Source organism: Lingula anatina, chromosome 7 (assembly GCF_051362555.1).
Source record: "Lingula anatina isolate TDL-2025a chromosome 7, LinAna3.0, whole genome shotgun sequence".
NCBI lineage: Eukaryota > Metazoa > Brachiopoda > Lingulata > Lingulida > Lingulidae > Lingula > Lingula anatina.
The window spans coordinates 7,644,220-7,659,603 of NC_141773.1; the positions used below are offsets into that span (position 1 = coordinate 7,644,220).

Consider the following 15,384-nt stretch of genomic DNA (forward strand, 5'->3'; position numbering starts at 1 on the left):
CCACCTGTCTGGTAGATATAAAATGAATAAATGTCAATATTTCCCTCATCATTATCAGACTTCACTACCTTCCCTAGTAAAACTGCCTATGATAGACGGAATAAATTTCAATATTTCCCCCATCATTATCAAACTACATTATTTTCCCCTTGTAAAACTGCGTATGGTAGGTGTGTGTTAAGGTTGCTGAAATAATTAAATTGTTTCCATCCAGTTTTTGGGGCCCATCATTAAAACAATAAGACCCCGTGCTGAATAAGCCCCAGCAAGCTGCATTATTTCCACCCAGGGCAGGGCCTCAACAGAACTCCACAGTTGACCGAAAACGGTATTGTAAACAATCTTACATGTATATCTTTATTCTAGATAGGCGATAAATACCTTAGACTTATAGGACGACTAAAAACACAAAACCATAATGTTGGCGAAGCAAGGTAATAAGAATTTTTATATGTAAAATAATTACAAGTATATATCAGTGAAGTATTAGAAGTAATACAAGTATATATCAACGGATTGGAAAAAAAGCTGCTCAGTCTCATATTGCTTAGAATCTGGAATTACCTTCAGCTGCATATAAGTCTCATATGTTCTATAATAAACATTTGATTGCTCTGCATGTTTAACTGCAACTCAAATGTGCTATCCCATAGAAAATTTTCCTTGTAGCTTTCCCATAGAAAATTTTCCTTGTAGCTTTCCCATAGAAATGACCAAAACATTTTCCCTATAGCTGTCCTACGTCTTGTAGAATTCACTTTAGGACGCCCGTTATTTATTTCACGTTGAACAGGTAAAGCTCCTGAAGGAGTTTAGCTTTTAGACTGAATCTTTTTTTACAATTATTATCTTATTAACATTACCATCTGGTTCTTTAGCCAGTCTTCTTAAAATTTGCTACGCACGCTGCCTGTAAGGGAACCTCACGGATCTTCAGTGATAGTTTATTCCTATTTATTTATTTGCTTTTTGAGCGGGGGGCTCTACATGATCACTTTATGATTGAAAGTTTCATAGTCTCCAACATATGATGGAATACAAATGAACATCTGGAGGTTATAGTTGTGCCCCATTTAACTACTTCAAAATTGTTCTTCAAGGGTGAGTTCCCAGCGTCATTTATTTAATTAAGATTTTAGAAAGTTACAATCAGTGTTTAATGATATTAGATATCTCAGTAAGGTGTTCCTAGAAAGATCATTTTCATCAAGTACATCCTCAGACAAGGATACACAAATAATAAAAAGTATGCTGTACTTATTGCGTGTGGTATACCTACGGTATGATAAGTTAACTGTCACATATATAAAATCCATAACATTATCTACTAGTATACTTTGACCTGACCTGTCACGTCGGCCCATACAGTAAAACCTTTGCGTGTCTAGAATGCACCATCTCAACTACCACACCTTAGCTATGAAAATCACTAAAGATATATGGGTGCATGTAAAATCAACATCTTTGCGCCGTTCTGCACCATTGAATGACTGAATTGTTAGGTGGTCTCTTCTAGTCCGACTATGTACTTTGAGAACCAGAACAATAATTTTGGTCGTTTTTCTATCCTTTTTAAGTACGTCGAGCCTTGTCGATTTCACAAACAAATGGAAGACTAACGGAACAGTCAATGACCTCCCACATGAATGAATGCGTCTTATCCAACATGACGCACCCCCGTCTCTGTCCCCTCGGGACTTCAGGGATCCATTCGCTGTACAGGGCCGAAGTCGAGTTGTCTGCAAATATGAAGTCAGCTCCACCAGATCTCTCATTGTCAAGCCCTAGAACAAATAGTGTTTGACCGACAGGAAGTTTTTTATAAGGTACGTGCAGATCCATTTAATATCAAAGGTTTGCTTTGCATTTAAATAATAGATTGCAAAAGAGATAGAAATGAAGTAAGAATAAAAACCTGCCCGTGTACACGTCATTATTCACTGATCAAAAAAGTACCAAGTTGATAAACACCTATTTAAAGAAAAAAAGCGTTCATATTTACATATTATTAAAAATAATATAAAATAAATACAAAATAATTACAAAATAATATATGGTAATAACTGTACCAATACAAAAGTACGTATCACATTCAGACCCTCCCCCCAAATTACATGTTCCGGACAGCTTTGCCGCTGTTTCCCCACGTCTTCCACCGATTCCCCAATGATCTGCTGTTATCCAGTTAAATTAATTCCAAACATTAATGCTTTTATCAATAGTGTGCGGAACATGGATAGGTTATTCATACCTAGTTATTATTATAGTGCTAATACTGCATGCTTTTAGTAGTTTTGAATGGGAAAGCAAATAAAGCATATCTGAGAGAGGAAGTGACTGAATGATTAATAAAATCGAAAAAAAAACACGAATATTTGTTTCGAATTCATAAAAAAATCCGCAGAGAACTGTTGTCCGACCTAGAACGGCTAAGTGAAGAGCTAGTTAGCGACTTTTAAAAGGCAAGAGGCTCGAAGGCACTTGAACCAATTACGTAAAAATAATCGCTAGTATTTGACAACAGTGCTGTTCAGGCAAATTCAAAATGAAGTACCGTTTGTGACTTCATAAAAAAACGGACCTGGTTGACTGATGCAAACTTACCGATGTAGTAAGAGAAGCGGTATCCAGTCTTTGTGTATATCATCTTCGTTATCGTCTTGTATTCAATCTTCGTCTTGGCTGTGGCGAGCGTAGCGCTGTAGTGGAGGTCAACACAGCGCTGTCCGGCTTCCGCGTATGACAGGGCAGTGGAAGACACATAGTAGCACTTTCCTCCCCTCGCGATCCAGTTATTTGGACAGAGAGCTAGAATAAGATAGACTTGGTCAAAGGCATACGGGAGGGGTTTTACATCATATTTCACTTAAATTTATATATACTTATTTCCCGTGTGTCAAAATAGTTTGTAATTAAGAACATGAGTTGTCTTAGATACCTGTGCTTTGAATTTTAAAAGAGGGTAGCACATAGCATCATAGCACATAGGACCCGTTTCCCCGAAAGAACTTTTACTGGGAGAACGTATTCTCACGATGATTGCTTTATCATAGTAGTATATTTGAATAAATTATATATTGCTCTTATAGGTTAAAACCTTGTCTTTCTTGTTAAAAAACAAGCAAATTACATTTACTTGGACTTCCACTATTTATCTTACGGCAAAATGAAGCTTACAGTTCCGTCTTTAAATTAAAACAACCTCAAGGGTTTGTTTAAGTGAAACGGGCCCCTGGAATACTACAAACCATTGCAAATCTCCTGCAGAATAACCTCTTGAATTGAAGCCAGTGCGTCAAAGTCACCAACATGAAACACGTGCTTTTCTTTAGGTCGAGTCGCTATCCTGTTTAGTTCCTCAAAACGAGTTTCACTGCCAATTCCGACAGCAAACATAATAATGTTTTCAGTCTTTGCTAGACGGGCTTCTGAGACGGTAGCGTTGGGATTATCAGAGAAGCCGTCGGTAACCACAATTCCAACATGAGGTATTCCGGTGCGCGGTCCTTTTCGGTTTCGGGGGTTAAAGATTCCAACACGCATCATACGGATCCCTCGGTCCGTTCCCGTCGATCCTCCTGTGTAATTCGAATCCCTTATCCTGGCTAGAACTTCCTCTTTAGTTTCGTATTCTTTTAGATGAAACTCGATTTTGTACCCAGTGCTATAAGTTAAAAGGGCGATATGGACGTCGTTTGGGCCCACGACAAATCCTCGGACAAGTTCCTCTATAAACCGCAACTGTGTCTCCCAGTTTTTATGACCAATGCTATTGGAATTGTCCACAACAAAGGCTATGTCCCCCTCGATGCTACACCCTAAGTATAAAATAAAAATCAAAATGAAAAATGCAAGGGATTCCTTTTGTTAGATGTTGATGGCATTTTATGGATATATACCTTTTTATATAAATGTATACCCTAATATGCTCGTGCTATTGATAACCTCTCTCTCTCTTTTATCTATCTATCTGCCTCACATCACCCTGAGCTTCAGAGATAACTTGACACTAACCTCTTCACTATAGCCTATCTTCATCGTGTCAAGTTACCTCTGACCACATTCGATTGCCTTCGCCGCCCGCCAATCAAATTTAAAGCCCGCACTCAATGACTCATTGAACGAACTAGCCAATGAACGCGAACGAGTCAAAGCGCGCTTTGTTCAAATCCGGACCAATCAAAGATAAGGCTGAATATCAGGGACTTGCCGTAACCTGTGGGCAGCACGCAAAATACATCATCCCTCAGTAGATAATTATGCAGGGCATCAAACTGCTCTGGTTTCAATTCCGATATACTCCATGCTTTCTTTGTGTACGGTTATGCACTCGGAACTACTCGGATGTCTCCGCACTCGACAATAACTATGTTGTTAGTATGGAGCTTGCGGAATCAGCCGAGGATTGCCGATTGACGGTCAACCAATCAGCGTTTTCACCAAACTTTGGTGAAAATTTTTGAAACATGGATTCGATTGGCTTATATAAACTAGGTCAAACTATTTTCGTCAGAGGTAACTTGACACGATGAAGATAGGCTATAGTGAAGAGGTTAGTGTCAAGTTATCTCTGAAGCTCAGGGTGCCTCACATGCTCCCTCTCTCTATTTCTCTCTCTCTCATGTTATAAATAAAATAAATAGAAATAAACAGTTCACCCACTGCTGTCACAAGGATTATTTCTACCCTTGGGGCCACAGTGACACATGTCGCTTCAATTAAGATCACAATGCACTGTAACATTATGTTGACGTATATTTATACCTTTTGCTCTTTTCGCCGGCAGTGAGGAGATCATGTCTTTTCCAAACGATAAAGCAACAAGAGAGTAAAATACTATAATCCTCATGTTGCCTGCCATCTCTGTCCAATAAAATACTGTGTACTGATTTACACTATCCACGCGGTTATTTAATAGGCATTGATTGCCCAGTGATAGCCCAATCTATTCAAACAGCCAACTGATTATCAAACTTCCAGTTTCACTGCCTGGATTAGGGGCAATGATTACAGTACTGCGTGATAAAACCACAGCATATCTAAGCTGCATGCCAGATGACATGCCCTGTAATAAATATGAGTAGCCTACCCCTGCACCGCTTAGTTAACCGCTATCAGTTTGTTGGATAATAGAATCAAATGTGATCATTTAATGTTATCTGCCCAATATTTCACAGTCTGATAATATCCTATCATCGATGCATTGGTTCCTTTGGTCTGAAGATAATCGTGTCATGGATGTATTTTTTAAAGGCCAACACCTGTCCTTTCCCAAAACGATAGAAAAATACACAGAGGCTCACAGCGAGCGAAATATTCCAGTTGTAATTTTATTGTTGACATACGATACGGGTGATAGACGGTAATAGTGGATAAACAGCAGATGTATTTGTATCGGCGCTCTCTGTGTGTATATGTACTTAACACATACTGTATATATTAGACGTGTTATGCTATCTTTGCCTAGTTATGAAGCAAAAACAAACTGTGGCCTAGCCTCATTAGATAAACTCTACCTCCACCAGGACCAAAGACATATCTATCACTGGATATTTATAGATATATCTCTGGTTAAATCCACGGTTATTCTCTGTACTCGCCTCAGAGAAAATATCCGCATAATAACTGCAGTCCTGGTAGAGGGTAGATACACAGGGGCGGATTTAGGCCGTCTTCTGGGTCTTCCGGAAGACGGTCAGATTTTCAAGTTTACATTGACGGGTATCTGAATTTTTCTGTCGGAAGACGGTCAAAAATGGAAGATGGATCAACAAAAATAATTTGGAAGACTGTCAGAAAATATCTCTGGATCCGCCCCTGTATACAAGCCCCCAGGCTGATAGCATGATGTGTAAGATTCCACGGTATACAGAGCCGTAGCCTGAGCAAAATGCCAGGGGGGCAGTAAGCGGACAGGAGGGGGGGAAGCCCCCGAGGGGGGAGGGGTTGTCCCCCTACCAGTGTGGAAAATTCTAAATCCCTGGGGGGGCAGCTGCCCCCCCTGCCCCCCCGGAGGCTACGGCCCTGGTATACGTACACATAAGTAAATAACCGCCACGCAGGTGCGCCCGTATCGCACGAGCGAGCGATGACAGATTTCACTTTCTATTTGGGCTGATTGTAATTTTTTACACCGTAATTTCTGCTATCTACCGGTAGATCTTAAGTAGTGTGACTTTGCAGTCCTTCGGAAGGGGGGTATATTTTTATATCGTTGTTACTGTTATCCTCTATCCATTTAAGTGAGGAACATGAGACGTTGGGGATATTTAAACTTGTCATTAGGGATGTGCACGTGTCCTTCGGATTTTTGGTGACTATGGGTGTTGCCGTCCCTAGGGGTGGTTGATTATTATCTTTAAATTGTTTTTTCTGCTATATACCCATAGGTCTTTAGGTTGAGGAAAATAAAATAAAATGCCAGGGTGTGCATAGGCACATCGATTTTTTTTTTTTTTTTTTTTTTTTTTTTGTGTGACTTGGGGTGTGGCTGTCCCTGGGAACGGTTGACTAATATATTACCGTAATTTATTTCATCTCCTCCTAGACCATTCGAATTAGGAACATGAGTCTTTGGTGTATGAGTGGGCTACATGTGAATTTTAGTGTGACTTGGGGTGTGGCCGCCCCTAGGGGTGGGGTGATTAGTAGTTTGTCAGACAATGAAGATGATTCCATAGATTGCACTTAAGTCAGATTCCTTGCAGAGTTGGACCGACCCAGTTAGTACGATGTGCGAATCTGAAGGCGGTCTTCGAGTTAGGAAGGAAGGGAAAATGCAAAGAAAGCAGCAGACAGTACTTAATAACAAACATTCGGTAGTATTCTTGAATAAAGCTCAAGTTAATTAAAACCCATTCAAGACCCATACTCTCAGGAATCCTAGGGTCCAAGTCCCGTTGTTCTTTAACATAAAACACACATGTAATAATATTATTACTGCTCTTGGGTAATTAACAGTTTTGTTTTGTGTTAAGACACAACAGCAGTTAAACGCTAGGATTCCTGAGTGTGTAGGGCCTTGAATTAGTTTTGAATTGGATTCCCCAAGAATTTGTACAACTTCTTGGATTCCCTGACCTATATTTATGCATATGGCTGGAAGTCCATTTAGTTCTGTATGTGCTTCTGCTGTTCTCTACATTTCTCAAGGACCCATGCACATTCATTAAAAATGACTGGTTCATCAATCTCCGTTTCATGTACCTAAAATTTAAGGGTATAGAAGGCAGAAATAACGATGTGAAAAATAGAATCAACCAGCCCCCGGAATAGCCACACCTGAAATATCATACTAACATTCCCGGAAACCTATGCATATCCTCAATGGTAAGCTTATCAGCCCGGAAGGTTTTATTTTCTTAACTGTAATGGCGTAAGGGCAAAAGCACGAATAACGATATAAAATTTAAAATCAACCTCCCCAGGTACGGCCAAACCCAATGTCACAAAAACCCAGAAGGACCCATACATGTACACATCCCCAAAGATTTTTCAATCCCCATAGCCTTGCGTTCTCAACTTTATTGGTCTAAGGGCAGATAGCAGGAATTACAATGCCAATTAGACTCAACCGCCCCCAGGACTCCCCCCCCCCCCAAAAAAAAAAAAAATTATATATATATATATATATATATATATATATATATATATATATATATATATATATATATATCCAAAATTGTATGTAGGCACGTTTCATGTTCCTAGCATAAAATACGATGTACAAATTAGAATAGACCACCCCCAGGGTCGACCACACAATTTCATACCCCCAAAACCTACAATGATAGGTTTATTAATCCCTGACGTATCAAGTTCCTAACTATGATGGTTTAGGAAATAACAATGTGAAATAGCATGTATATATAATTGTCCACCCAGGGTACAGCCCGGGAGCCACTGGTCTGCCGCTAGGTGGCTATTAAACAAACCGGAAGTTCGAGAATTTGAATTGGGCAATATTTTTTGAGATTTATAGGGTGTCATAAACGGTGTATTATCTCGGCTATTAACGTACTTGGGGTTACAATATGTACATTGTCATATTGAGAAATAAATTTCGAATAAAGTGAGATGACCCAAAAGTTGATCTACAGCATATTTAATGTTGAAAAATGAGTTTGAAATCGAAATTTTATTAAAGCTATTACGGAAGTTCGTTTTTGATTTTGATTTTTGTACCTATAGAGGCCTCCGCACAACTTGAAATTACTACAAGTTGTGGAAAATTTATTCAGCTTTCTGTCAATGTAAGCATGTAAAGAACTTTGCCTTAAGCTGTGAATGGCACAAATCAATTCACGGCCATGTCAGCCTGAAAACTCTCACTTACGATATCCGCATATAAGCCTCGCTTTGACTTAGTGCTTTCTCATGAGCTTCAGTCTCGTTTTAGTTTTTCCTTCACACAGTATTACTTATATAGAGCAACTGGGTATTGGGGACAATGAAATAATTTTTTTCTTGGCACTTACCACGGTGCTAATACAAATGAACTTTAACATTTTTTTTCATTGTAGATAAACCTTTTTATTACATAAGGCCAACTGATGAGGGTATTCCTTTCATTAAATATGAAAAATAACAAATGAAAGACAATTTACATTTAATCACATTGCTATATATTTTATTTTAATTTTACATAAAATTCAACGAGCCTGAAATATTTTACCAGTGAGACGTACATTGCAAAATAGTTATTTTACATTACATTGTACATTAATTACCCAGTAGGTGATAATTCAATGCTACTTTACTTTTTTTTTTTTTTTTTTTTTTTTTTTTTTTTTTTTTATTGCAATAGAAAAAAAGCAAGTACATAAATTTTTACAAGCACACAATATTCATTACAATACCAAAGTCCACAAGGATTTAACGAATAAGAAAATTATAGTCAATAATTTGTATACATGCAACTACACAAATCCATATATACCCCTCCATTTCTGCCATATAACATTGAATTTATCTAAGTCTTGAGATACAATGTATTTTTGCTTATAGATTTTGTATATATTTTCTAAATAAAGTTGAAGTTTTGTGAGTAACAGTGCGTCTTTCTGACATTTTGTTTTGTATATGAAAAACTTAATGTGTATAGTCATGATTATATTGGATACATTACGTTCATTAATGTCAATTAAAATAAACTGTATATTACTGAAATTTAAATATATATTACAAGAAATTAACCATGCTTCTACTTGGCGTAAGAAGTTTTGTACAATATTACAATCCCAAAGTATATGATATATAGTTTCTACCTCCTCGTGGCAAAATGTACACATAGGTGATTGACTTAGGCCAGTTTTATATACAAAGTTATTTGTGGTGAGGATTCTATAGAAAATTCGAAACTGGAACCACAGCATTTTTGTGTCCTTTACCGACACATTGGTTTTCTTATATATCTTTTCCCAAAAACTATGATCCCGAGGAGTAAAAATATTTGACCATTTTTCCTCAAAAATAGGCCTAACATTCGAGCTATTTAATATGTCGTACATATCTTTTGATCCCCTTGTTTGTCTTACAATAACTCGTATACCTTCTGGTTGCCACGGACCGTACATTTTGATTTTATGTGGATTGAATTTTTTTCTGTATAGATCATTTATTGTTGCGATAATACCATTGTATTGTAAAAAATTGATTTTAATATTGAAGAGTTCAGAAAATTCTTTATATGAATAAAGTCTACCTTTTTCATTGATAAGATCGTTCACTTGTCTAAATCCTTTATCATACATCTCTTTATGGAACAGCGTCTCTTTATTTATCATCAAAGAGTCACTGTACCATAAGGGGACTTTATTCAACTCGGTCATTTGTTCTTTTTTTTTCAACAATTCCTGCCAAGCTAAAAAAACATCCTTCCAAAATAAATTCTGTGTGCCTGTTTGACAGAAGCGCAAATATTCACAACCACAGTTTAGCATCAAGTCTAATTTATATCTATGCAAAAGGATATTTTGCCAAATACCCTCCCTATTTATCAACCGTCTCACCCAAGTTAATTTTAATGCCATTATTGAAGCTTCTACGTTTATCATATTTAGTCCTCCATCTTTTATTTTTTTACATACTATTTCCCTTTTTACTTTATCCGGTTTACCTTTCCAAAGAAATCCAAAGATTAGCTTTTTTAGCTCCTTAATTATTTGGTTAGATGGGTTAGGCAGTGAAATAAAAAGATGGTTAAATTTCGATATTATGAGACTTTTAATCACTGTAATTCTGCCGACGGGGGTCAAAATTCGTCTTTCCCATAGTTTAAGTAATCGTTCAGTACTTTCAATTTTTCCCCGATAGTTCCTTTCACATATAGTATCTAGTTCGACATAGAATTTAATACCTAATAATTTAAAAGACGTTGCACCCCATATTAATGTCCAATTTTTGCACAGTTTCTCATTTGAATTTTTTTTACTCCCTATCCAAATAACCTGAGTTTTGTCATAATTTATTTTTAAACCCGAAATTTTTTCAAACCATCTTAGATCCTGTAGGGAGGCGTTAAGGGATTGTTCAGAACCATCTAAGATTAAGGACGTGTCATCTGCATATTGCGATATTTTGTATTCATTTTCCCCAATTTGTATTCCTTTAATTTGAGGGTTATTCTTTATGCTTACCGAAAGAATTTCAGAACATAACAAAAATAAATATGGTGATATCGGATCACCTTGTCTCAGGCCACGCTGTGGTTGAAACATTTCGGATAAATGACCTCCTTGATTTACTCTTGAAGTAATGTTTTTATAAAAGGTTTTAATGTAATTTATTATGTCTGGACCGAAATTAAAGAAAATAAGAACTTGATTTAGAAAGTCCCATGATATACTATCGAATGCCTTCTCAAAATCTATTAGAAGTAATATTCCAGGTACATGGTTTTCCTCAGTATATTGCATGAGATCATAGATTAAACGAGTATTTTCCCCTATGTATCTCCCTTTTAGGAAACCAGTCTGTTCTTTACTTATCAGTTTATCCAATACCGTTTTTATTCTACTTGATACGACACCTGAGGCAATCTTGTAAACGGTATTCAATAGTGTAATAGGGCGCCAATTTTTTAAAAATTGTTTTGGTCTATCCTCCTTCGGAATGCATGTTATGATTCCCTCCCTTTGGGTGACAGAGAGCTGCCCATGTGTAAGACCATAATTTAAAGATCGTATAACAAAGGTCCCTACTTTCGCCCAAAAAAACTTTAAGAATTCCACAGTAAATCCGTCCGAACCTGGACTTTTATCGTTTCTCATTTTTCTGAGGAATATCTTGGCTTCAACATTAGTTATTGGACCTTCTAGGCTTTCCCTATCATCTGTAGTCAGTTTTGGTACATTAAAATCTTTTAAATTTGTTTGCCAATCAATATCAGCACACTGTGTATTTTCTGAGTACAATTTTTCGTAAAACTTTTTTGTTTCTTTTAAGATTTCATTCTGCTCAGTAATATATTCATTTTCACCAACCTGTAGTCGGGGAATGATTTTTTGTGTAAATTTTCTTTTTTCAAGGCTAAAAAAATATTTTGTGGGTTTTTCTCCCTCAGTTAACCATTTCTCGCGCGATCTAATAATACTACCTTTTAACCTTGCACTTCTCATCTCAACTAACTGTTGTTTTTTCCTTTCTAATTCTAGTTGAAGACGGGCATCACACTTTTCATAATCTTCTGTTAATTGTTCTATTTCTTTCATAAGCCCTTTTTCTACCTCTTGTAATTTTTTCTTTTTAAAACATGCATACGAAATAGTCGTTCCTCTTAAACGTAAAAGCAAAAGTTCTAGAAACATCTGATCATTCACCATAAACTGCAATTCCTGGTCAGGAATGTTGTCAACATTTTCAAGATTGTATATAGGAATGCAATATTCTTTTTTAAAATCTCGTATGGATTCATTAATTTTTTCGACATAGGTCATGTCGTATAGAAGGGAATTATTAAATTTCCAGAGTCCTCTTCCTCGCTTAAAACTGTCAAATTTTACTTGAAGTTTAATTGGTGAGTGATCTGATCTATAACTAAGTAGGGTGCTAACTGAGACCAAATTTGGAACTAAATTATCTGAGGTGAGAAAGAAATCCAGCCTGGCTTGTTTAACTGGATTTCTTTTGCGCCAAGTGAAATTAGACACATTCCCATATAGTTCTCTAAATGGGTCTAAATAGCCGTTTTCTTTTATCATATTTAAAACACTTAATCTTGCCTTGGGGTTATTTATCCGTGAATAATTATAGTAATCAGTATCTGGATTCAAAACCAGGTTAAAATCTCCACAAATTATTTGAAATTCGCTACTTTACTTGATTGGTACACATTTATATATATTTAACCATCTATATAACACACAATTTCCCTTTACACAGTGGACCAGAATTTTTACAAACAATATAATTTCATAAATTTTCCCAAAGATGTCATGTTAATTTTCTTTCAGTGATACCAGGTATCAATCCATATTTGCATTTGAATAAACTTGTTTTACTTGTATTCTGATAAGTAGATATTATCTATAAGCTACACATATATAAAAAACCTGCACAGTAAAAATAAAACAATGTATTGTTAACTTAGTTGCACATACACTTTTAACTAACTTCATGTGGTTAAAACCTAAATTGATTTCACAAACTGCATTTCTATGTACTGATAACCAATAACTATTTATATTAGCAAGAGCATATATTTTTCATCCCTTAGAAGTATCCCAGAGGTTGTGGTGTTCATTGCCACACAGCATTTGGAAATGATGGGCGCTTTTGTTATGATAATTGCACGGCAAAAGGAATAATCCTGGTCCCATTCATGCTATTCAAGCCTAGAATAAATAATAGAGTTTTTAAAAGAATATCATAAAAAAATTCTACCTACATTTATCAATTGCTCACACACATACACACTGAAATTAATCATAATTTATTGCAATCTTTGTAATAGGTAAACTGTAACAATCAATCTTAAACAGCACTATATTTACAATCTTTACCTTAAACTGCATTATTTATACTTAATTCATAACAGTGATTATTAAAAAACATTTGAAACTGAACTTTGGGCAAAGTTGCACACCCATCATAATTCAAAAACCCAATTTGAATCAAGGCATGAAAAAATTAGAAAACACATGCAAGTCACAGCACCACATCACTATCATATGCCCTCATCATTGAAGAGCCTGTTTCATTTAATGTACATACACACATACATATATTATTCACCTTTTTTAAACTTGCATTTTTATGACATTCTTCTCCTCAAAACCCCCAACCAATGCAATAAAACTTATTTTGTGTTTACGTTTTTTTTCTAAAAAAATTAACACAATTGATACATTTAAACCCCCCCCCCCCCGGCCCCCAGCAAGAAAGACATAATTTACGATTCATATATTTCAAAACATGCCTATGGTTAGTTTACAATACTGTATCTTTCACAACTACTGGTACCAATGCCCCCCCCCCCCCCCTCCCCACCGCTTTGCAAACAAGTACTGGTACACCACGATATGCACATACGTTTTCGTGTATGCAGGTTGGATGACAATGTTATTTCGCAATCCACTTCATCCTTTTCACATTAAAACACGAAGAAATTGCATGAGAAGCCAAGATTCAAACATTTCACTTATACGGTGACATTCATTCCATGCATGAGACCAGAAAGCCACTGCCATCACTCGATCAACTAAATGATAGGTACCCGGCACGGTGAATATACAGCTTGTTGGAAATGTTGAAATTCTACAAATTACAGGCCATCGCACATCTTTAAAATTTGATATGTTCAAAAAATATTGCTAAACTAAGAAAAAACAGGAACAGATAAAGAAAAAAACCCTTAAGCTGCATTTGGCACAGTTCAAAAGTCAATGTTTACAATGACGTTTTGTGTGCGGCCATTTTGCTAATCGCCAGTAACTTTAGAGAATACTCAGTGAAATCGATACACGAAGACTTATTCGGTGTATAAAATGTAACTTAAGCATATACTGTATTGTCCCGTCAAATTCATTAGTATTTAAATCTACTGTTCATTCCACAAACACATGTACAACTTACCTGTCTCTATGCCTTCGTCTCCCGCCAAATTTTTTTGGGGCTACCACTCCACGTTTTGAAAACGAGGCCAAATCTAATAATTTCCAAAATAACCGTCAAATCAGCCAGTGGCTCCCAGGCTGGTAAAGCTTGCCCATGTCAGCGTACCTAGCCGAGACAACCCCGTCCCCATTCCGATTCTACCTCTATAGAACTTCACACTATGAAGTAGTTATCCTTAAGCTACTCTTACAACCGGTCGTGCGTGCTTCTACGAGCGGTTTGCGTGCAAAAAATTGGCCAAGTAGTAAGATACACGCACGTGGAGCGTACTATTTTTGGTGGACGCAAACACGACGCAAAGCACGCAGCCCGAAAACTGACCGGCCAGTTTTTCGCTACGACCTGTCTGCGACAATTAGAACGCCTGGAGCACGCTCGTAGCACGCAAGACAAAAGTACTTAGTAAGTGCGCTAGGCGTGCGTGTAACGCAGGAAAAGCATGCAGAAATTACGGGGTATTTTACCACGAAGACGTACTTACCACGCAAGAGACTCGTAAGTTTAACTGACTTTCAATGTACGTGTTAACAATAAGGGGGGTGAGCGCACTTCCTCCGTGCGTTTATCTTACTTCCAAAGTGCGTGGCGAGTACTACTACCATACCTGTGAAGTGCGTCACACTAAGACGACGCACGTGCCCAGCACGATAAAAGTGCAGGCGATCCCGAGCAACCACTGCCAGCATTGCGTCACGATCTTCGGCCTCCTCTAGCATTAGCAGCTGTAGAAGTCGATGGCGCATCCTTCTTGGAAGTGCCTTGGAAGCCAAAACAGTGAATGATGAAGAGACTCGGTGCTCCCTTTTATATTATTTTGATTATCCGTGCGTTCCATTTCCGTGCTTATTTCGTTTCTCTTACGTTTCTCTTACTTCGTAAGTACGGTTTCTGAAAACGTACGCTTCACTTGCAATACACGTATGATTATCTCACTCACTGTGTGCGACACGAGTACAGATCGTACGTGCTCCTTACTTCTTCCTACTTCCAAAAAAAGGCGTACAGACCACTTGCGGGCCCCACGTTTAGAGCACGACACACCTACTCATAAAGTACTTACTACTTCGTCCGCTGCGATTTAATTTTCATCCTGCGACAACGCTATGTCTGACGAGAACTCCGAGGACGCACGATCTCTAAGCACGCACGACGGGTTGTAAGAGAGGCTTTATCCTATGAAGTGGTAATATACTATTTACGCTCCGAAAATTGTGCGTGAAGTTGGGGAATCCCCTTTCTTGTATCTATTTGGCGCATGTGCAAGTGTCA

The 15,384-nt window shown here is 37.3% G+C and overlaps 1 protein-coding gene across 1 annotated transcript; it reads right to left on the reverse strand.

The window, feature by feature from the left end:
• Positions 1-421: 421 nt before the first annotated feature.
• LOC106166998 (integrin alpha-1) lies at positions 422-5,632 on the reverse strand. The gene is made up of 4 exons (XM_013545661.2): positions 4,765-5,632; positions 3,249-3,818; positions 2,605-2,808; positions 422-1,784 (listed from the first exon to the last, which is right to left on the reverse strand). Exons 1-4 carry the CDS (start codon positions 4,859-4,861, stop codon positions 1,573-1,575), a joined length of 1,083 nt encoding a protein of 360 aa, XP_013401115.2. The 5' UTR covers positions 4,862-5,632; the 3' UTR covers positions 422-1,572.
• Positions 5,633-15,384: the final 9,752 nt, after the last annotated feature.

What these genes read in the sequence shown, in the direction of transcription:
- LOC106166998 (XM_013545661.2), bottom strand. Translation starts at nt 4,861, where the DNA reads ATGGCAGGCAACATGAGGATTATAGTATTTTACTCTCTTGTTGCTTTA. An exon ending in TCTGCAGGAGATTTGCAATG is followed by an intron (nt 2,809 to 3,248) that starts GTTTGTAGTATT and finishes ATCTTATTCTAG; the next exon opens with CTCTCTGTCCAAATAACTGG. An exon ending in CCGCTTCTCTTACTACATCG is followed by an intron (nt 1,785 to 2,604) that starts GTAAGTTTGCAT and finishes TATTTGTTCTAG; the next exon opens with GGCTTGACAATGAGAGATCT.